General features: G+C 31.3%; 2 protein-coding genes and 2 pseudogenes across 5 annotated transcripts; 3 read left to right on the top strand and 1 right to left on the bottom strand.

Moving 5' to 3' along the window:
- Positions 1-1,203: 1,203 nt before the first annotated feature.
- LOC130976141 (40S ribosomal protein S3a-2-like) lies at positions 1,204-3,030 on the top strand (annotated as a pseudogene).
- Positions 3,031-4,629: 1,599 nt separating this feature from the next.
- LOC130974463 (uncharacterized) lies at positions 4,630-6,784 on the bottom strand. Its single transcript, XM_057899342.1, has 2 exons — positions 6,494-6,784; positions 4,630-4,674 (listed from the first exon to the last, which is right to left on the bottom strand). Exons 1-2 carry the CDS (start codon positions 6,782-6,784, stop codon positions 4,630-4,632), a joined length of 336 nt encoding a protein of 111 aa, XP_057755325.1.
- Positions 6,785-12,099: 5,315 nt separating this feature from the next.
- LOC130976014 (40S ribosomal protein S3a-2-like) lies at positions 12,100-14,084 on the top strand (annotated as a pseudogene).
- Positions 14,085-19,802: 5,718 nt separating this feature from the next.
- On the top strand, positions 19,803-22,146 carry LOC130976326 (probable methyltransferase PMT28). Of its 4 annotated transcripts, none has more exons than XM_057901164.1 (4): positions 19,803-20,151; positions 21,023-21,112; positions 21,246-21,420; positions 21,514-22,146. In XM_057901164.1, the coding sequence occupies exons 2-4, from the start codon at positions 21,043-21,045 to the stop codon at positions 21,788-21,790; spliced, it is 522 nt and encodes a 173-aa protein (XP_057757147.1). In that variant the 5' UTR covers positions 19,803-20,151; positions 21,023-21,042; the 3' UTR covers positions 21,791-22,146. The 4 variants fall into 4 exon arrangements, with proteins under 4 accessions (XP_057757147.1, XP_057757148.1, XP_057757150.1 ...); XM_057901165.1 differs by having other exon boundaries at positions 19,803-20,563; XM_057901167.1 differs by lacking the exon at positions 19,803-20,151 and adding an exon at positions 20,667-20,768.

The raw sequence follows: 22,146 nt of genomic DNA, 5'->3' as shown, positions 1-22,146 counted from the left end.
CAAACAGGATACCTGTTTACATATGGTGGAACAGCTATATCATGGAGGTCCAGGAAACAGACGATTGCTGCAACATCCTCTAATCATGCCGAAATACTAGCGATTCATGAAGCAAGTCGCGAGTGTTTTTGGCTCCAGAATTTAATCCAATATATTCTGTCATCATGTGGACTGATTGATCATAAGATAGCTCCAACTGTCCTGTTTGAAGATAATACAACATGCATTGATCAACTTAAAGGCGGATACATCAAGGGTGATAGAACAAAGCATATTTCTCCCAAATTCTTCTTCACTCATGATCTTCAAAGTCATGTGACAATTGATATCCAACAGATCCGCTCAAGTGACAATCTGGCAGATTTATTCACAAAGTCACTCCCAAAATCCTCCTTTGAAAAATTGGTACATCATATTAGGATGCGTCGATTTTCAGATATTAAATAATGTCGACAAGAGGGGGAGATTGTACTCTTTTCCTTGGTAAGGTTTTTTCCCATTGGGTTTTTCTTGACAAGGTTTTTAATGAGGCAATCCCCATCACAAAGAATTTTGTACTATTTTTCCTTAACTAAAGTTTTTTTCTAGTGGGTTTTTCTTTAGTAAGGTTTTAATGAGGCATAATCCTAAATGGTCATCCAAGGGGAGTGTTATGATAAAAATGTGGATGACCACGTATGTTTTGAGTAAACTAACCTTCTCAATATCAAAGGAATCAATTCTCAAGAGAAATTACATTTAATAAGGTTTGACAAAATAACCTTGTGTATGTATATAAATAGAGGCTTTGCCTTTGACAAAACACACAGCAATAAAATAAAAGCAATTCTCTCTCTTTATATTGAACTTTTCTCCTCTCTCCTTCATACGCTACTAATATATAATAGTAGTAAATATATAAGTTTCTTCTATTATTATATTAAGATAAATATATTGGTGAATATCAAAATTAGAGTCTTCTATTTATACTTATTTACTTTATATTTATTATATCTTTATTAGTTATTTATTTTACAACAAATTTGTTTATTTTTTTTATCCGTACTATAAGAAAAGGTCGTAATTTTTTTGGGTTCAATGGCTGGTTGAGTTAATTGGGGAATTTATAAGGTGAAAAGGAGGCCCAAGCCCATGATGTGTGAGGCCATACCCATACCCATGTTCTATATATATTGGATCGGGGTACTAACACTAGCACCACCAGTAGGGTTTGCTGAGGCCATCATTTCAAATCAACCAAAAAAAAAAAAGGCCGTCACAACAAGAGAGGCAATTGGAGCTGATCAGTTGAAGAAGAATGGCCGTCGGAAAAAACAAGCGCATCTCCAAGGGAAAGAAGGGTGGCAAAAAGAAGGCGTATGTGTCCCATTCTCTCTCTCTCTCTCTCTCAAACAATCTTTTAGTTTCCTGAATTTGAATTTGTTTGTTTCCATGGGTTTTGCAGCGCCGATCCCTTTGCCAAGAAGGATTGGTACGATATCAAGGCTCCTTCCGTCTTCCAGGTCAATAATGTGGGCAAAACCCTTGTTACTCGTACTCAGGGCAATAAGGTCTTTGTTTATTCTCTTTTCTTTTATTTATTTTAATTTTAGATTTAATTTGTAATCCTCTTTATATTCATTGATTCATGGAATTTAGTAGTTTAGACATGTTTCATTTTTTTCTCTATTGTTGAATGATTGTTCAATTGGATAGTTGGATCCATTGTTTTATGTACACTTCTTGTGAATCTTTAGAATATATTTATTAGTATTTATGTTGTTGATATTTTAATGGTTTGTGCGAATGATAGATTGCTTCTGAAGGACTCAAACATAGAGTGTTTGAGGTCTCACTTGCTGATCTTCAAGGGGATGAGGACCACGCCTTCAGGAAGATTAGACTGAGAGCAGAAGATGTACAAGGAAGGAATGTGCTCACAAATTTCTGGGTATGTTATGTTGCTTTGCCTCCTTTAACCTATTTATTATCTTGTATGGTTGTAAGCTGATTGAAATACTACTGACAAGCTGAGGTCGCTTGTCAAAAAATGGCAAACTTTGATTGAAGCTTTCGTGGATGTGAAGACCACAGATAATTATATTTTGAGGCTTTTCTTTATTGGGTTTACCAAAAGACGGTATAACCAAATGAAAAGAACCTCTTATGCCCAATCAGGGCAAATTCGGCAGGTGTGTTAAGTAATATGGCATTAAGCTATGTTTATTCTGTGTTAATTTGAAACGTTTTCTCTATATAATTACATCCATTTTTATGAGTTATTGAAGATAATATTAATAGGAGTTTAAGGGGTGTGTACTAGACAGTTTTTTTCTAGTAATAATTTGTTGGGACATGGTATTTGAATTATTGCTATAACCTCAAATTGTTCACAAATTGACAATTCATTGGCCCTTTTGATGGTTTTGGAGGTTATAACATACATATGAACACAGGTTTGCATATTACTAATGTTGTGTGCCCTTATTTGTCTCCTCAGATTCGCAGGAAGATGAGGGAGATCATGACCAAGCAGGCAACATCCTGTGATCTCAAGGAGTTGGTCCGTAAGTTTATCCCAGAAATGATTGGGAAAGAGATCGAGAAGGCTACTTCTAACATTTACCCTCTTCAAAATGGGTTTATCAGGAAAGTTAAGATCCTGAAAGCCCCAAAATTTGATCTGGGGAAATTGATGGAGGTATGTCCCTTTTGAGGATGTCATGTTTTTTCACATAGGTGAGTTTTAAACCTGATCAGTATACTGATTGTATGATGCAGGTCCACGGTGGTGACTATGCTGAAGATATTGGTGACAAAGTGGACAGGTCTGTTGATGAACCAATGGCCAAGGCTGGGGCTGAAGTTGTTGGCGTTTAAGTGATAATGGATTTTAGTTTGTTTTAGGACTTTTACTAGTGTTTATTTACCAGTTTTGTTTTGACAACGAGAAATATAATTTTGCTTTCAATCTAAATTTTCGATATTGGGTAAACACAGATACAGCTTTTTGAAAGTTTCAATTTTTGGTTTGGCTAATTTTTTTCATTGTAATCGCAGAAATGATTTTATTCACAAAATCACGTTTACAAGAAGCAATAATTTTTATTTTCTACATTACACTAACTGCCTTTTAGCCATTTGACATTTAACATTTTTTTTACCAACTTTATTCTTTATAAGTTTATATATATTATTGTATTATTTATAAAATTTTTATTATTTTTTATTATTTATTATTTATACATTTTATTAATTTTTTGTTTGACATTATATATTTTTATAATGGTAATTTTTGTATATTATATTTATTATTATTTTTTTATAATATAATTTATTAATTTCATTAGGTAAAATAAATTAAACAAAAAAATTAATCATAAATAATAATAATAGTAAAAAATTATAGTGTACTAAAAAAGAGTATTAAGAGTATTAAAAATATATTATATAAAAAATATTAAAAAATTAAACATGTATAAAAAAATAATATTATAATTTAATGTAATGTATTTTTTAGTAATTATTTATTTAAAAATGATTTTAACTAATATTATCTAAATAATATTTATTTCATCAAAATCAATTTTAGTAAAGAATTCTCAAATATAAATCATGTTGATACAAACTTCACTTAGTTATTGGCTCTAGTTACATTGACTTCCAATCTCTAAAGTTTGCTAAAAATTTTGAAAATATCTCTAAGTTTTAATTTGTTTTAATTTTGTTCCTTAAGTTTTCGATTTGCATCAATTTTATCCTTATTACTAATTTTTTTTATAATTAATATTTTTCTTTCCAAATATACCCCTCTTTTATACCTATCATCATCATCACAAATTCACAACCCTCTGTCTCTCTTCTTTTCTCTGTTTTCATCCTCATCGTAATCTCCACCACCATCATCATTATTGAGTAACCACTGTCAACCTCCTCCTTCATCATCGCTGGCCAAATCCCTCATTCGCCTTCTTTCTCCTTTTTTTTCTTACTCTCCATCTCCATCACCACCATCTCCGTTGAGTCCCAATCTTCGATGACCACCACCCTTTTTCTTCTTCTTCGCGTAAACCCAGACACAACGAAGCCATTGCTCTTCCTCCTCCTCCTCTGTTAACTAATTATATATATTAGTATATTATACATAAAATAATTATATGTAAATAACTCCTTATGTATAATATGTATTACATTATAATAATATAGAATAACTGTATTATAATAAATTAATAGCAAGTAGTGTTTAAAATAATAAATTAATAATAATAACAATAATAATATTATAGAATAATTGTATTATACATGTTGCTTGATTGTCCTTCTGCCAGAGTATAGGCAACCAGATTTGAGTTACTGTTAGCCGTCATCAAGATCTTTTCTTCAAGTTGCAAAACTTGATCTCTTTGAGATCAAGCTCTGATACCAATTGATGGTAATTAGTGACTAAAAGAATGGGAGGTTGAATTTTAGTACCTTTTTACTGAGTAACACTTTCTGCCTTGTAAGAATGTTTTAGGAGATATCTCCGCTTTTTGTCTTGTCACTGGTCAAGAGATATTTTCTTTTTGTCTCGTAACTGGTGAGGAGATATTTTTCAATTTTGTCTCTTTCGGAGCAAAAATAGAAATGGAGTAGAAGAGAAAGAGAGAATCACACCAAGAAGTATCCTGGTTTAGCTGCTAGGTGCAATGCAGCCTACATCCAGTCTCCATAACAATAGTGACAGAATTTCACTATAATCAACTGATTACAGACACCAATTCTTCCCTAGGAACTACCCATTCTTATCCGGAACAAGTTCAGAATCTATCTCCAAAACTGAACTTGATTTGGTCACCTACCAAGCTTTCAACTACTAAGTACTAACCCAACTTATAAGGGGATTCCCACATAATCATGATACACAACATATAAATGTATAAAGGATCTCTAAGACATCTATGGGTTTTTTTTAATTTTGTACATTCTGTCTTTTTCTTCTCACTGCCTTTTTCTTACAAACCTCACACGGTTTGTCTTTTTTACCATGAGACTCGGACAAACAAAACTAAAGAAAAAAAATAAAATGTAACACATTGAAGGAGAAGAACTTCTGTTAGTTTGGGTAGTTATGAGAACTCTGTGCTTACTCTCCTTGTCTCAAGCCTTGGCCGTTCACCCTTATTATAGAAGGGGAAGCTTCCAAGGTTGAAACGGTTCAATCAAGCCACTTTCTTCTTCTTCAATACTAAGGCCGGTTCGGACAGAGGGAAGAGAGAGGAAAAACCGAAAGCAAATCAACATGCATATACCTCTCTTTCATCCCTTCTCATCAAACTTCGTCAATCTGAGCCTTCCATCTTGACTTTGTCCTCAAGAAAGAATTCTAACCCTTGATGAAATCTTGATCTTTGACAGCTCCATCTGTTCCATTTTTGCTTCTTCCTCCACGTAGTTACCTTCTGTGTTTGATGAACAAAAGTGAAAACGAGCTTCACCTCAGAGATCTTCTTCTCTGACCGAAACGGATTGCTTCTACTTTAGGCATGGAGATCTTGAAACTTCTTCTCCACATCTTGCCTTTAGTGGAAAAGATCTCAGCCACGCCATACCTTGGATCTTCTTTTTGCAAGGGCCATCGTCACCTTAGCCGCTTGCTTTTTCTTAACTTCTCTGTGATTTTCTCTGATAGCTTGCATCTTCTTCTTTTCTGTTGAATTGACAACCGAAAACAAGAGAGAGAAAAAAAAGAAACTTTGGAAGCATGAATTAAATTAAATCAAATTAAATCCCACTTTCAATCCCTTATGCATAGTAACGTATGGAATCAATTAATGCAATCAAATCAATTTAAATTTTTTTCCTATTACCAATGCATGCAATAAATCCAAGTTAATTAAATTTGAATTCCATAAACCATGTAGGAATATAACCGTGAAAAGCATGTTTTATTGCTTTCTTTCTTCTTTTAATTTCGGTTCAAATCTTGTTGGTCTCTCAACAAAAATTAATTTAGGCTATTCACATGATACTTAGCCTAAATTGCCTTAGCAAAATACTTCAGCCATAATGCTTATAATTCCTTTTGTATAAGGGCTGAAATATTTTCTCAACATATTGGACTTTATGTTGCTTATGTCCAATGATCAAAATTCTACACACAAAACAAAAATTATTAAACAAATAATTTTAAAACCTAAATCAAATTAATTATTTTCAATTAATATTTTAACGATATTTAATCATCACAATAATTTAAAGTTTTTCAAATTCAACATTTTCCAATTTCAACATGATGTTATTTATAAAAGAGCAATACTAGGGGGTAGCAACATTTGTGATTGGTAGCCATCAACTAGCCATCAATAATGATTTGATGGTGTGTGATTGGTGTGAGATTTCATCCAATGGCTTACCTTTCTCTGCTAGTTACATGCTGGCCAAAATGCAATAAAATTGCTGCCGCTAGACTTTTCCTTTATAAAATTTGATTACAAGCTAAGCAGAGAGAGTGAGAAGTGCTGCTTGACCTTACCACCGGCAATGAAGTGGTTGACCTTCTCCTCAGCATCTGCCTCATGCCATCGGCAACGCGAACTGCCAGATTGGCTTTGATCTTACCACAGAATGACATGTGAGCTTTCACAGCTTCTTCCATGGCAGACAGGGAGGGCTTTTTCCCTCTGCTCACTTCATCTCTTACTGCTTCTGAACACAATCCACACACCCATTTCCCATCAAATTTGGCTTTCACTTGGTTGATATAATATTGGGTGCAATCCTCTTTCAGCCCACAGCACTCGCACTTGGCTGATTCAATCTCCATATCTTTGTAGCTTCCCGGAAAGAAGTGTTATAAGGATAAGAATGCAAAAGTTTGAGGTAGCATGCAGGACTGAAGAGAGTGTTAGTTATTTTATTTGGTTTAATGATAGTTCATAGAAGAGGTTTGACTTATGATTTTGCCAGCTATCCATGGTCACATGATGTTAGTTCAAGCAGTTGGATATCTTTCTATCCTCTGAAAGATAGTGAAACAAAGAATCCATGCTGTGAATTCTCAGTTATCACATGATAAGCATCACCATAGTTCATCTTGGATAAGCTTTAATTTACATACATTAATAGGTCAGCCATAAAACTCCAAACCACTCCTCACTTGTGCCAAATTTTCGGTTTAGTACAATAACCAGAAGAGGTGAAGCTACAAGCAGAAAGCAGCACTATATTTGTCATCAAAGTCCATGAAGGCCAGATAGAACTAATTAAGTATGACCTTCTTTGATAACCAAAAAGTGGGATAGTTTATCACTTTCACTTTAAATGTGAACAACTGAAGAAAAAAGGTGAGATAATATGTTAATGCGTATGTTATATTATTACTTCAATAGTTCAATTACTATTGCTGCCTCTAACAAATACACGTATATACAAAGGCAAAACCCAATCCGTCATTTCCAATTTCACCACCAAAACAGGAAATAACAAAAGGCCAAATAATAAGAACTAAAAGCTGCTCTTCCCTTCAATGGCAGCCTGACAAGCCCATAAATAGAAGGGTAAATAGACTAAATGCTCCATAGCCACCCACCCTGTGACCAGATATTCGAAATTGTTGAAGCCCTTTCGGTATATATGTGACTCGCAATTGAGTGCCCATAATATCATATCATATATTTAATTTGCTGCCTGCATTTCCTAACAAGGAAAAAAGCTAGCTTTTCCCTCCCCCACTATAATCTCACCAAATAATGAAGAAATTTGTCTATTCTTTTAAATTGGCACAAATAACGCATTAAGAAGGAATCAAAAGCAGTACATAGGCGCTCTTATTTCCTTTTTTTGCGGGAAAGTATCCATCGATTAATTAGTATTCCGGATGGAAATTAGACGGTTTTGGTAAGAATGAGTTGAATTGTAGTGACAAGTATAAACGTTGGTAAGAATCTGCAAAAGTGGATGCGGGCGAGGAGCATATGATCATGACATCACTAGAATTGTAGCTGCTAATCGCGGAGTTGATGAAGAAGGAGGCAAGTTAGTTGTTCAAGTAGGAAAGCAGCTATACGTAAGGAAATCCCTATTGTGCCCTTTACAGAAGGCATGTTTACGTAGTAAGCCTTCTTTGTGAAAGCCAACTTTGTGGAGAACCCTTTGAGAGGCCTCATTTTCAGCCTCCACGCGAACGCCTCCGGAAACTCTTTCAAAGCTTCCGGTATGGCCATCCTCAGCCTGCCGTGGCTATCCTCTGATCCGGGCGTCACTGAAACGTATCCAATGGAGATCGCTCCCTGTGAAAGAAAGTCGTCCGCATCAGAAAACTCATATATACCCCCCTGAAATAAGCTATATTATCGATAAATAATTAGAGAAATTTCATTCATACATTGTTCCAAGCCGGAAAGACTCTCTAAAGCTTGCCACCCCGTGGAAGGTCGCCAAGTCAATTTCGGGCCACCAAACCCTGCAACTGATGAGAAGGCCCTCTGGAGCTCCGGACTTGATTGCAAGAACGGAATCACCAGCTTATCAATATCTGGAACGAAAGAAGACTTCTTCCTTCCACGGTCCATTAGATGGTCGGTGCAAGGCCAGAAATTTGAACACATTGATTCCGCTCCTTCCTATATGACAGCAGTATAAGAATAAAGTCGATAATCTATATTCTATAGAATAAGCACAATATATTAAAATTTAGATGAATAATTTAAAAGTATAATATATTTTTATTTGATTAGTGGTTATTCATATTATTCAAAAAAATCATTAATTATCTAACATTGTCCAATCTTATATGCTAATAAATCTTCCCTATACTATGTAGTGTGCTGATTAACATAACATTAGCTTAGCTTGTAGTTAATTAATAATTATTTTATGTTAATTTGTTCGGGCTCCTGGTATTATATATTAATTATTCATCAGTTGCTATATAATTTTTTGTATTTTTCTTCGCACGCTTATAAAAATTATAAAATTACAAAATATTTAATTAAAAAATATTTGTCATTAACATTCTTTCAACAAGACAAATGCAAAGCATCTAAGAATAATGTAGATAGACGTCTCATTAGGGTATTATACTTGTTTAATTTATAGTGAAAATTTAATGAAGTTGTCTTTATGTAAAATTAAAGATTTGTTTGGATGAATTTTGAAAAAAAAAATATTTTTTTAGTTATTTTTTTTAAAGATTTTATGAAAAAATAAAAGTAATGTTATGTTTGAATATCTCATATAAAAAGATTTTTTTATGGATAAAGTATTAAATTAGTCTTCTACGTTTAGGTGTAATTTTGTTTTGGTCCTTCAGGTTTAAAGTGTCCTATTTGAATCCAAAAAAATTTATTTAGCTTCAATTTAGTCCCACCATGAGGTCAAAGAATCTATTTCCTATATGACAGCGAAATTTCCACTGAAGCTTATACTTATTCTCCAAATTATTAATCTTGGTAAAACGTGCATCCAATTACATACCGCCACGTCAGTAATTTTACCTTTCACATTAATCACATATTCGCATATATAATCATAAAAAAAACGAATATAATTACACGACTATTAAAAACGTTTTACATCCGGAATTCGCAGTATGTCAAGCAAGATTCTTCGCTTTGCATCGAATTAAACTGCATGCTTCACCGCTTGTACGGGCCCCGTCAATTCCTTTGAGTTTTATTTTTGCGAACGTACTCCCCAAACGAAATACTTAACGCATTAGCTACAGTATTGCACGGATCGATACGCGCAGCGCCTAGTATCCATCGTTTACGGTTAGGACTACTGCGGTATCTAATCCTAGTGCATCAAAATTAAACTCAAAAAAATATAACCCACGTAATAATATATATATAGTGGGGTCAGGATGAATTTTAATTTGTTTATTTTTTTATCCGTACTATAAGAAAAAGGTCGTAAATTTTATTTGGTTACATGGCTGGTTGAGTTAATTGGGGAACTATAAGTTGAAAAGTAGGCCCAAGCCCGTGATGTGTGAGGCCATACCCATACCCATGTTCTATATATATTGGATCGGGGTACTAACAATAGTACCACCAGGGGAATGGATCCTCTCCAGTGGAGGAAAAAATTGACACTGTCCAGTGGAAGATCCCAACCTTTAATAAAATCAACGGTCCTAATTATAACTATAATTATAATTTTATTTTATTTTTTTAGTACTCTCACGTTCCAGCTTCTTTTATTTTTATTATCTTCCCGCGTTTCTTTTCACCATCTTCTCTGAAAAATTAAACTTTTGAACTTCTATTATATTCTTCTTTTCAAGTAGTTTATTTTTAATAATATCTTGTGATGCTAATAGAAGGCTATTACAGACTCATTTTGAGGATAACGATTCTTCTCCTTTAACATTGAGGTTTTGTACTTTTATTCTTATTCTCATTTTCTTTTATCTAATTCTCTTATTTAAGTCTTCTTTTCCAATCATGTGATAATACGTTTAGTTTGACATTAATTTTTTTTTAAGCTATAAATTTTCTGATTGAAAATTAACAAATTGTGCTATATGAGTACTTTTGTTTTTTAATGTTCATGTTCTTGTAATTGAATCTTTAAATTAGTTTTTCTGTTAACAATTAAAAAAACGTACTTTTTAAATATTTTTTCTTTTCATTCTTGTTTTTATTTTAGGATGTGCAACGATTCTTGAATGCCCAAAATATGGATGTAGAATTTGATTGGCTACCTAAATTGGGCAAAACTTTTAACACTGTCGAAGAGGCATGGCAATTTATTTAGATTATTGTAAAATATCTCAATAAATAATTACTTAGATTATTGTAAACAAATTAGCATAGTAATACTTTATTTACTTATTTCACTTAATAACGATTTTATATTGTTTTTTTTTGTAGAATCTTGGATGCATACTAACAGAGCTTTTTGATGCCAAATATGCCAAATATGCTTGGATTACTATTGATTTTGGAAGATATTTGACTGAATTATTGAAATAGAGTTGTAATAGATCTCACAAAAACAGAATAGTGTAAAAGAGAAGAAGAATCTATCATTTATAATTTGTTTTTTGGGATATATTTCTTAACATTTCATATTGTAATTTTACTATTTTGATTGATTTGCCTGATTGGATTTTCGCTAACTCATTTGTTCTGGCAATAATCTACAAAATTGACAATTATATGCAGAATTTGAAAATTACAGAACTCAGATCCTGTCATACCAATTAAAAGCAGTGGATATTTTGCATAACAAAATAATATAATCAAAATTCAATCATCACCACTAAATATGATTAAGGTCTAAATAATGAAAACAGGGTACTACTTGAATGGCCAACATTACAGATAAGTAAAGTCCTCAAATTTTTTATAAATTAAATTCTTAAACCATAAGATGATTGTAAGAATAATAAAATTGTTTATCTTCTGCAAAACTTACAACACATATCATTCAGAACTTCATTGCTCTTTTTTACTAACTTACAACAAATATCATTTAGAACTTCACTGCTCTCTTTTATTTATTTTAAAGTGACACCAAATGCCTAATTCAAAAAACAGAATATTAAAAATAATTTTGTTTGGAAAAAAAAGACAACATTTTTAGAAGCAAACACAAATAAGAAAAAAAATCAAACGAATTGAGTAAAATTGTGTAGAATAACAAACACAAACTATTGCAATTTAAAGAAAAAAGAAAACTAATTTTTTTTATTTTGTTACCCACATCCGTAATAAGACTATTTATATCTCAAATGACCAACCACACAAATTCAAACCAATTATTATCAATAAAAATTATTAATTTAGGAATTTAGTGATTGACAAAGAAAAAGAAGAACGTGAAAAGGTATTCAAATCTTAAATTGTACTCGCAAAATTGTTGAAGCAGGAAAAAAAGATGACGAATGAAGGTTCTTCTTCTTGTTGTGTTACTGCTGGGGAAGAAAATAGAACGAGTGGACTGTGAAAGTGAAGATAAGAAGAAGAGTTTATAAAATTTGAGAAGAGAGAGCTTTTTCTTGGTGCTATTACTGCGAGAAAAGAATAAACTCGTGAAAAGTGAAATTGAAAAGAAGAAGGGTTTGCAAAATTTGAAAAAGTAATAGTCATAATTATAGTTATAATTAGGACCGTTGATTTTATTAAAGGTTGGGATCTTCCACTGTACAGTGTCAATTTTTTTCTCCACTGGAGAGGATCGTTCCCGCACCACCAGTAGGGTTTGCTGAGGCCGTCATTTCAAATTGACCAAAAAAAAAAAAGGCCGTAACAGCAAGCGAGGCAATTGGAGCTGATCAGTTGAAGAAGAATGGCCGTCGGAAAAAACAAGCGCATCTCCAAGGGAAAGAAGGGTGGCAAAAAGAAGGCGTATGTGTCCCATTCTCTCTCTCTCTCTCTCTCAAACAATCTTTTAGTTTCCTGAATTTGAATTTGTTTGTTTCCATGGGTTTTGCAGCGCCGATCCCTTTGCCAAGAAGGATTGGTACGATATCAAGGCTCCTTCCGTCTTCCAGGTCAATAATGTGGGCAAAACCCTTGTTACTCGTACTCAGGGCAATAAGGTCTTTGTTTATTCTCTTTTCTTTTATTTATTTTAATTTTAGATTTAATTTGTAATCCTCTTTATATTCATTGATTCATGGAATTTAGTAGTTTAGACATGTTTCATTTTTTTCTCTATTGTTGAATGATTGTTCAATTGGATAGTTGGATCCATTGTTTTATGTACACTTCTTGTGAATCTTTAGAATATATTTATTAGTATTTATGTTGTTGATATTTTAATGGTTTGTGCGAATGATAGATTGCTTCTGAAGGACTCAAACATAGAGTGTTTGAGGTCTCACTTGCTGATCTTCAAGGGGATGAGGACCACGCCTTCAGGAAGATTAGACTGAGAGCAGAAGATGTACAAGGAAGGAATGTGCTCACAAATTTCTGGGTATGTTATGTTGCTTTGCCTCCTTTAACCTATTTATTATCTTGTATGGTTGTAAGCTGATTGAAACTTTTCCTTTAAAATCTGCAGGGAATGGATTTTACTACTGACAAGCTGAGGTCGCTTGTCAAAAAATGGCAAACTTTGATTGAAGCTTTCGTGGATGTGAAGACCACAGATAATTATATTTTGAGGCTTTTCTTTATTGGGTTTACCAAAGACGGTATAACCAAATGAAAAGAACCTCTTATGCCCAATCAGGGCAAATTCGGCAGGTGTGTTAAGTAATATGGCATTAAGCTATGTTTATTCTGTGTTAATTTGAAACGTTTTCTCTATATAATTACATCCATTTTTATGAGTTATTGAAGATAATATTAATAGGAGTTTAAGGGGTGTGTACTAGACAGTTTTTTCTTAGTAATAATTTGTTGGGACATGGTATTTGAATTATTGCTATAACCTCAAATTGTTCACCAAACTTGACAATTCATTTGGCCCTTTTGATGGTTTTGGAGGTTTATAACATACATATGAACACAGGTTTGCATATTACTAATGTTGTGTGCCCTTATTTGTCTCCTCAGATTCGCAGGAAGATGAGGGAGATCATGACCAAGCAGGCAACATCCTGTGATCTCAAGGAGTTGGTCCGTAAGTTTATCCCAGAAATGATTGGGAAAGAGATCGAGAAGGCTACTTCTAACATTTACCCTCTTCAAAATGGGTTTATCAGGAAAGTTAAGATCCTGAAAGCCCCAAAATTTGATCTGGGGAAATTGATGGAGGTATTATGTTCCTTTTGAGGATGTCATGTTTTTTCACATAGGTGAGTTTTAAACCTGATCAGTATACTGATTGTATGATGCAGGTCCACGGTGGTGACTATGCTGAAGATATTGGTGACAAAGTGGACAGGTCTGTTGATGAACCAATGGCCAAGGCTGGGGCTGAAGTTGTTGGCGTTTAAGTGATAATGGATTTTAGTTTGTTTTAGGACTTTTACTAGTGTTTATTTACCAGTTTTGTTTTGACAACGAGAAACACAATTTTGCTTTCAATGTAAATTTTCGATTTTTGGTCTGCAAGATTTTTTTTTTGGTAAAAGGGTCTGCAAGATTTAATTATTGGATCTTATTACATTGACTTCCAACTATCCATTTGTTGGTTGGAAAAGATAAAAAGTTCTAAGTTTTCGATTTTGGGCCTTAAGAAGTGGTTGATTAATTTATTTTAAAACAAGATATGAAGTGTTACGGATATTGTTGCCATGTTGTATTAAACTATTAATTCTTATAGTTGTTGGCTAAATTTAAATTAAAATTAAAGTCCTAAATTCGACGAAATGAGAGAAGGGTTATTCAGTTTCAAAATTCCCATGAATTGCAAATTATTTACTCCGATCCTATAACTAGGTAATTATCTGTATTTGTGAAATAAAAATAAAAGTCAGTGATGAAGATCAGATAAGAGGACACTTAACATGAAAGTGTCTCTGCTCTTCCCCTTACGAACCAGATATTTCCTAAGAACACCCTCCCTTTAAAAACTGGCCTTCTCCAAGAGTCCAAGACTCTCTAAAATTTAAAGGTATTATTTGTTTTGAAATACTAACATTTTTATTTAAAAAAGTACGGGGAACCAATTAGGTATTGTTTGTTTTGAAATATTAACATTTTTGTTTAAAAAAGTATGAGGAGCTAATATAATTGATGTACAATGTATATAATGAAAATATTTTTGTAATTAAAATTAAATAATAATTAAATTAGTTAATTATTATTTATTTTGAATTTTAAATTTAACCCAAATAAGGATTTTATACCGTAAACAATGCAAACTTGAAAACTCCCAATTTTCTCCTCCATTTATACAGATTTGCTTCTTGGATATTCTCATCTTCTCTCAACGGTGTCCTCCCGCAACCCGCAACACTCGCCATCGCGCATAGCCTCGAAAGACGCTGCCATGCGCATTGCGAAGGACCGAGCGACACCATCGCAGCATAACTGCCTTCCTCTCCCTCGTGTGAACGGAATTATTCTTCCCCAGTCTCATCCTCTCTCACCGTGCTGCGCCGCTACTCACAACACGTATAATTCCCAGTTTCTCTTTTTCTGTGTGTGTTGAAATTTCCCTTTTTTTCTTGTTTGAGTCGTGGATTTTTTTAGGTATGATTGTTTTAATGCAAAATAATTGATCTTTTTAATTTATTGATTTCGATTAAAAAATGTTGATGCTTAGGGGATTGGCATCTAGCTACTGGAATAGTGCATGTGTATAATTATGTGTAAAGATGTATTAGGTAATAAATATATAAAATAACGATTTTGATGCATTCTAATTTTTCGTTGAATAATTACTTGTTGATAAGATTATGTTATTTGTGCAAGGAAATAAGATTTTTGTTGTCATTCTTGAAAAAAGAAAAAAAAGAAATTAATTTATTAACTAGATTTGTTATTTTTATTGCGCTTCTTTTCAGATAGTTTGGGTTGCTTACTAGTTGTTATTATTGGAATTGGTATTTGTTTAAGCATGTCAATGGCGATGAAAAATAAATCTCTTGAAAGAGAAAGAGAAATTGGCCCTTGCCATCATATGATATGTTTTGAAATTTACTGTTTCTTTTCAATAGAGTCACTGAAATCAGTGTAGTGTGCATATATATATGCATCTGTAATAGTAGGCTAGTTGCATATTATATGCTTAACCTGTCCTAGAATTGCAATTTGACCGATAAAATTTTAGAATTGCTATTTGATATTTTCTGCATATCTTTAGAATTTAATACCTTTCAATTTATTTTATTGTCATATTTAGTATATTTTCATCTAAATACAGGAATGACTGCGTTAAGGTCACTTAATGTTTCAAATACATGAGCTATCAGTAAAAATGCTACCGTTTTTTTTTTTTAAGTCCAAGAATTTTGAGAATTAGGGGTGCTGTTTACTTTAAAATCTGTCATTGGAAGATCAGTAAAAATCACATCCATTTTTTGGCCACAATAGACACAGTTCAATCAATAAAATAGTTTGGATGTTCATTTTACGAAGATAGATTGAGAGCTCAATAAAAAGTTGCATAGGGATTGAGATATATCATGTACTATATTTTAAGCCATGTAAAATAAGACGGATGTTCATTTTACTATAATTACGAATGGTTTTACCCCTTCTAAAGTAGATGGTTATTTTGGATATACTATTTGTAGTACAATTTATTATCCTGGTGTATTAATGTAAACAAAAAAAAAAACTAAAATAGACTGAATGTTCGTTTTACTAGGTAGGTTGATGGTTATTTTCATTCTAATTTAGGTGTTTAATTGATTTGGATTGAATTTAACATAATTTTGCCTGATCAGAAGGCTTTGTTAAAAATATTGTATGCATGGAGTCTATTATAATTTGAAATTTTAAACTAAGGCGGATGTTCATTTTAGTATAATTGTAGATGGTTCTTTTCATTATAAAGTGGATGATTACTTTGGGTATATATACCATTTGTAGTATAATTTATGATCTTATTGTGTTGATGTAAACAAAAAATTAAAAAAAGAAACTAAAATAAGTCGAATCTTCATTTTTTAACTCATATTGAACCAAATAAATAGCTCATTGTACACATACTCCATTAGCTCCCTATCGAAATTCTTTTTGTTTTTATTTTTAAAATTTCAGTATTTTAGTATCTCTAAAAAATAAGGATACAAAAGACTAAAATTTTTAGAGATGAAGACTGAAATTTTAATAACATTTTATATTTAAAATACCTTCCTTTTAAATAATTAATTCTAATTTTATCTTTTGTGTAAATTAAATTAAAATTTTATTCTTATTTCAATTTCTATCTTCCACTTTATACAAAAAAATATATTAAAATTTATTTCAGTCTTTATATTTTCATCTCTATCTCAGTTTTAATTTTTTTTTATTTCTGTCCCATCACCAAAAGCTATGTAAATTTTCAACATCACATGACAAGCTCTCAATTATATATATATATTGTTAACTAATTATATATATTAGTATATTATACATAAAATAATTATATGTAAATAACTCCTTATGTATAATATGTATTACATTATAATAATATAGAATAACTGTATTATAATAAATTAATAGCAAGTAGTGTTTAAAATAATAAATTAATAATAATAACAATAATAATAATATAGAATAACTGTATTATATATGAATATGTAATAAATTTATAATAAATATGGGATAAATAAAAAATAAATTAATCTATTTAAAAATTAAACTGATCTAAATAAAATAAAATTATAACTTTTTTTAATAAAATTTTATTCTTTCATGTTTTTTATGCACTTTTTCAACTATAGATCGAAGATTATTAAAATATTTTTTTTAAAACTAAGATAAAATACAAATTTTTAACAAATTATATCACTATGTATATCAAAAAAAATATTTTAAAATTTATTTTAGATATAATAATTGATTATTTTAAATATGTAAAGCATTATCGAATAAATTTAAAAATATTAAATATAATACTGAATGTAATTTTTATATAATATAATTATTGACTTGATATATATGCTATTAATTATAATTTATTAACTTTTTGTTATATCATATTTTAATTTATTTTATGTTTAATTTGATTCTCTCATATAAAATTTATGGTTTCATCACTGTATGCAATGGTATGTTAACAAGTGGAATGCATGTATGGAGGAGTAAATTCAGTTTTAAACTCTCTTTTCTACCACTTGGGGGATAGTATTGAAAATAGATTATGTATGAAGGTTGATTTTATGAATGTTAATTGTTGCGTTTGGTGTAGTCGAAAAATGTGGGTTGGTGTGATTTTTTTTTTTTTTCAAAAATATTTAAGCTTCTATTTGAACTAGATTTAGAATTGTATATAAAGCGCAAAATATTCATGCTATCAATTTTTATATATAATATAAACAGATAATATTAAAGGAGTTTCGGTTTTATAATTAATTTTAAAATAATTTATATAACTTTTAAAACAAAAAAAAATTATTGTAATAAATTCTATGGGATAATATAACAATAATAGTATAATAAAAATTAATTATGTTAATCTAATATATATATTAAAGTATTTGTTTAAATGGGATTTTTTGATAAGAGTATAAAACAAGTTTTTCCTATTTGATTTTGATAAATGAATTAGATGTAAATAAAAAAATTAATAAATAAATATTAAATACAAAAATAATATATTTATTGATACTCAAATAAAGTTTTGATTCGTATAAATTCTATTCCATTAAAAACATTTTTTATCATCGAATAAAATTCTACAATAATTTATATGTTTTTAAAAGCGTAATATGTATCGACTATGATATAGATAAAATATTAAAATGATAAATATTAATGTGAGGAAGTAGAGAGTGCAAGTTTCTTACATTCTAAACTTTTTTTTTTTTTACCAAAGATAGGAAATTCGAACTCGTAACCTCTTAATTGAGTAGGAAAAGATTATGCCATTTGAGCTATTACTCATTGGCTTCTTACATTCTAAACTTTAAAATTTAAATTCTAAATTTTAAATCTTAAATTATAAATTTTAAAACTCAAAATTTAAAATATTAAATTATAAATTCTAAACTCTAAATTTTAAAATTTAAATCTAAGTCATTGAAATAAAATATAATAAATTAAAAATTGAGATTTGTTTAAAATGTTTATTTCCTTATTTATGTGCATATAAAATGCAATATATATATATATATATATATATATATATATATATATATATATATATATAAAAGTTATTTTTAATATATATTTTATATTTTTATATATATTTTTTATTTATTTCAGAGTGTGTTCATCTTTAGATACTCAGAAGCACTTAAATTTGATTTTGGGAATTGAGGTATGTGCCTCTTGAGGATCCCATAACTTAGAAGATGTTGGTACTAAGGTGGACAGGTCTGCTGTTGAACCATGACCGAAGCTGCTCCTGAAGTTGTGGGTGCTTAAGTGATAAATGGGTTTTAGTTTGTTTTATGAATGCTCTTATTTTTACTAGTAGTATTACAATGACATCCAATCTATCCATTTGTTGGTTGGAAAAGGACAAAATAAATTTGTGCAATCTGTTGCTATGTTCTAAATTTTCATGAAGATTACTTTGAATTTAAGCTAATCTAATGATACAATCTATTGTTATTGCTGTAAAAGTTTTAAACTTATATTGTTTATTTATAGAAATTTAAATTCATTGTTATTAGTTTTTACATCATATAATTGTAAATAGTTGAGTAAATACTAAATAATGACTCAATTTCATAATCCTTTTTTTGGGATTTTTTTTAATAAATTAAAAAAACATTTAAAAAAATAGTTGAGTAAATTATTTTTTCTTGTAATTTAGGAAAAATTCGCCATATTTTCGACAAATTTCTTATAAATTATAAAATTTACCACACCCAAGAAACTTCACTTCGAATTTTTCATAAATAACCGACTCAAATTCTTAAATTTCACGATGGACAATGACAATTATTATTATTGTCTCCAGAGTACATAGAAGTACACACGAGAAAAAGTGATTTTTTTTGGAAAATAATTATTTTTTTTAATTTATAAAAAAAATTAAACGAGTAGATTTTTTAAAAATTAAAGTGTTGGAAAGTATCATTTCTACTGTACCATTGATAAATATAAATTATTTTTGTGTATTTTTGGCTGTCTTTGTTTTCAGAGATAAAACAGAACATGACACTGAGATAAAGATAGAACAAAATAGAACATTAAAAATTATTGTTTGTGTATTGTGTTTGAATATAATGGACAAGACACTAATGTAATGTTAGTATTATGTTTAGATACACATGGACAAGATTAAATTATTAGATAAAACGACTAAAATAGACATCCTCCCCTTCTTCCCTGTATCTCTAATCCTTGCCCTCCCTAACCCTCTCTTGAGTTCAAGAACCGAATGGTTTTCGTTGCTTCAACTTCGATCTTCTCATTGGGTATAAGAGCAAAAAATTGGCCAAGAAAATCCGAACCGTGCCGGAACTGGACCGGGATTCATTGCCAAAAGGGTTCAGTTATCGGAATCAACATTTCCGGTTTTAGAAGAACACATAAAGCTAGTCTTCACCCAAGTTTCTCTGTTGATGCACTTGCCAATTTTACCCGTTTAGCTTCCTTCAATGCTTCAGGTTTTGTGCTTAATGGTTCTATTCCTGAGTGGTTTGGTGACAAAAGCAATAACAACTACCTTGGTGCACTCCAGGTGCTTGATTTAAGTTCTTGCTCAATAATGGCTCTATTCCTGAGTCAATTGGTGGTTTGATTTTGTTGAAGTCTGTGTTACTTTCTGGGAATAGCTTAACTGGTAGAATGCCTTCAGGTTTGGGAATGTTGTCTAATTTATCTGTGCTTGATCTCTCAGGAAATGAACTTTCTGTGCTTGACTGTACTTCTCTTCATTCCTCAATCGAATCTCAAACTGATAATAACACGAAAAAAGGAAGAAAAAAATCATCTTTTTAATCTCTTCTTGATTTCCACCTCCAATAACTCAAACACCCATTTTCTATTTTTGCCAAAATCTCATTTATTTCTATTCTTTTCTTCTTGAGTCACTTTGAAACTGACACTTCTCCTATCAACAGTAACACCTTAACTATCCTCACTTTCATCAGGTACGGTGCCTTCTCAGATTTGAAAATTTCATTAAAAATTTCACTATAAAGTGCCTATTAGATTCATATATGATAAATCTAGCTTGGTGCCTATTAGGTTGTGAGTGAATAATGCTATGTTTATTCTCAACATTTTCTTAATCTTTTACTTAGAAGTAGATGAATAAAGCTAGCTTGTGCTGAACTTCAAATTTTTAGATTAAGGGTGTGTGAGAACTGAGAAAATTACTTTATTGTTAGCTGATTTTGCCCCAATTAGATTAGCTAGAGTGTAGTGGATGTAGATTTGTGATTTTAGATATAGTGGCTTGACTCGGTCTGATTCAATTCCATTCGTGCAAGATTAGTTGAATTCTAGTGGATTTGGGATCGTGGTGAATTTAGAGTGAGTGATTAGTTCTGTTCTCCAAATTCTACTTATCATATTACAACAATAACTCAATTTTCTCCCTGTTTTAGGGGGTAAGCTTCTGTTCGAGATGAATCGGATTCTAAGACCCAGTGGATACTTTATTATGTCGACTAAACATGACAGCATTGAAGAAGAAGGTTGGTCAGTCTCACTTTAAATCAAACTGTTTGTTGCAATTCATTATTTTCTTCACACCCCATCTTCTCTTTTTCTGTAGTACATTCTTGCATTGCTATACAAGTAACACTGATGCATCTTTTTCTTTTCCAGCCATGACTTCATTGCCAGCATCTATTTGTTGGAATGTTCTGGCACATAAAAGTGACGACATTGGTGAAGTTGGAGTTAAAATATATCAAAAGCCTGAAGGAAATGAGATATACGAATTGAGGATGAAGAAAATTCCACCACTTTGCAAAGAGAGTGAAAATCCTGATGCAGCATGGTATGCTTCTGTTAAATTATTTTGCCAAAACTGCTTCATGATTTATCCAACTTGGCTTTCTACATCATATGACTTACCATATTATCTAAATAGGTACGTTCGAATGAAGAGTTGTTTGCACAGCATTCCAATTGGAATTGAACAACATGGGGCAGAGTGGCCCGAGCAATGGCCGAAGAGGCTTGAATCATATCCTGACTGGATAAGCAACAAAGAGAAATTGGTTGCTGACATGAACCACTGGAATGCTGTTGTTAACAGGTCCTATCTCAATGGATTGGGCATTAACTGGCCGATCATCCGAAATGTAATGGACATGAAAACCATCTATGGAGGGTACGCCTGCGAAACAACTCGAGTGCGCAGATAAGCAACAGTATTAGAGCAGTGTCCGAACTTGTTCAGTTGATATTATATGCTTGCTACTGCTCCTGCAAGGGAGACAAGAACAATGATGAGAGTGCCTTTGGCACAAAACCAGAAGCTGCGGTTCAACTCTGCTACTTCAAATGGAAGGGTTGCAGTTCAAGTTTGATGACGACAACTACTCCAATATCAAACCCTTTTGCTTTTTTAATTTCTTTTCTGTTGTTTAATATTCGACCAAGACAGTAGCAATTTATATTTTATTTATTGGTACATGAGAGAGCTAGATATTTCTGTGTGCTACTCTCTTCATGTGACTTTATTATTGTCATTTCATCATTTCTAGTGAGTACTTTTGCA

This window comes from Arachis stenosperma, chromosome 4 (assembly GCF_014773155.1).
Source record: "Arachis stenosperma cultivar V10309 chromosome 4, arast.V10309.gnm1.PFL2, whole genome shotgun sequence".
Lineage (NCBI taxonomy): Eukaryota > Viridiplantae > Streptophyta > Magnoliopsida > Fabales > Fabaceae > Arachis > Arachis stenosperma.
Note: the sequence above shows the minus strand (reverse complement) of the source record. Positions and strands in the feature narration are given on the sequence as shown.

Coding starts and splice junctions, on each gene's coding strand:
- LOC130976326 (XM_057901164.1), top strand. CDS start 21,043: ATGAATCGGATTCTAAGACCCAGTGGATACTTTATTATGTCGACTAAA. Junction 21,113..21,245: donor TGACAGCATTGAAGAAGAAG/GTTGGTCAGTCT, acceptor TTTCTTTTCCAG/CCATGACTTCATTGCCAGCA. Junction 21,421..21,513: donor GAAAATCCTGATGCAGCATG/GTATGCTTCTGT, acceptor TTATCTAAATAG/GTACGTTCGAATGAAGAGTT.
- LOC130974463 (XM_057899342.1), bottom strand. CDS start 6,784: ATGGAGATTGAATCAGCCAAGTGCGAGTGCTGTGGGCTGAAAGAGGAT. Junction 4,675..6,493: donor CAACCACTTCATTGCCGGTG/GTAAGGTCAAGC, acceptor GACTGGATGTAG/GCTGCATTGCACCTAGCAGC.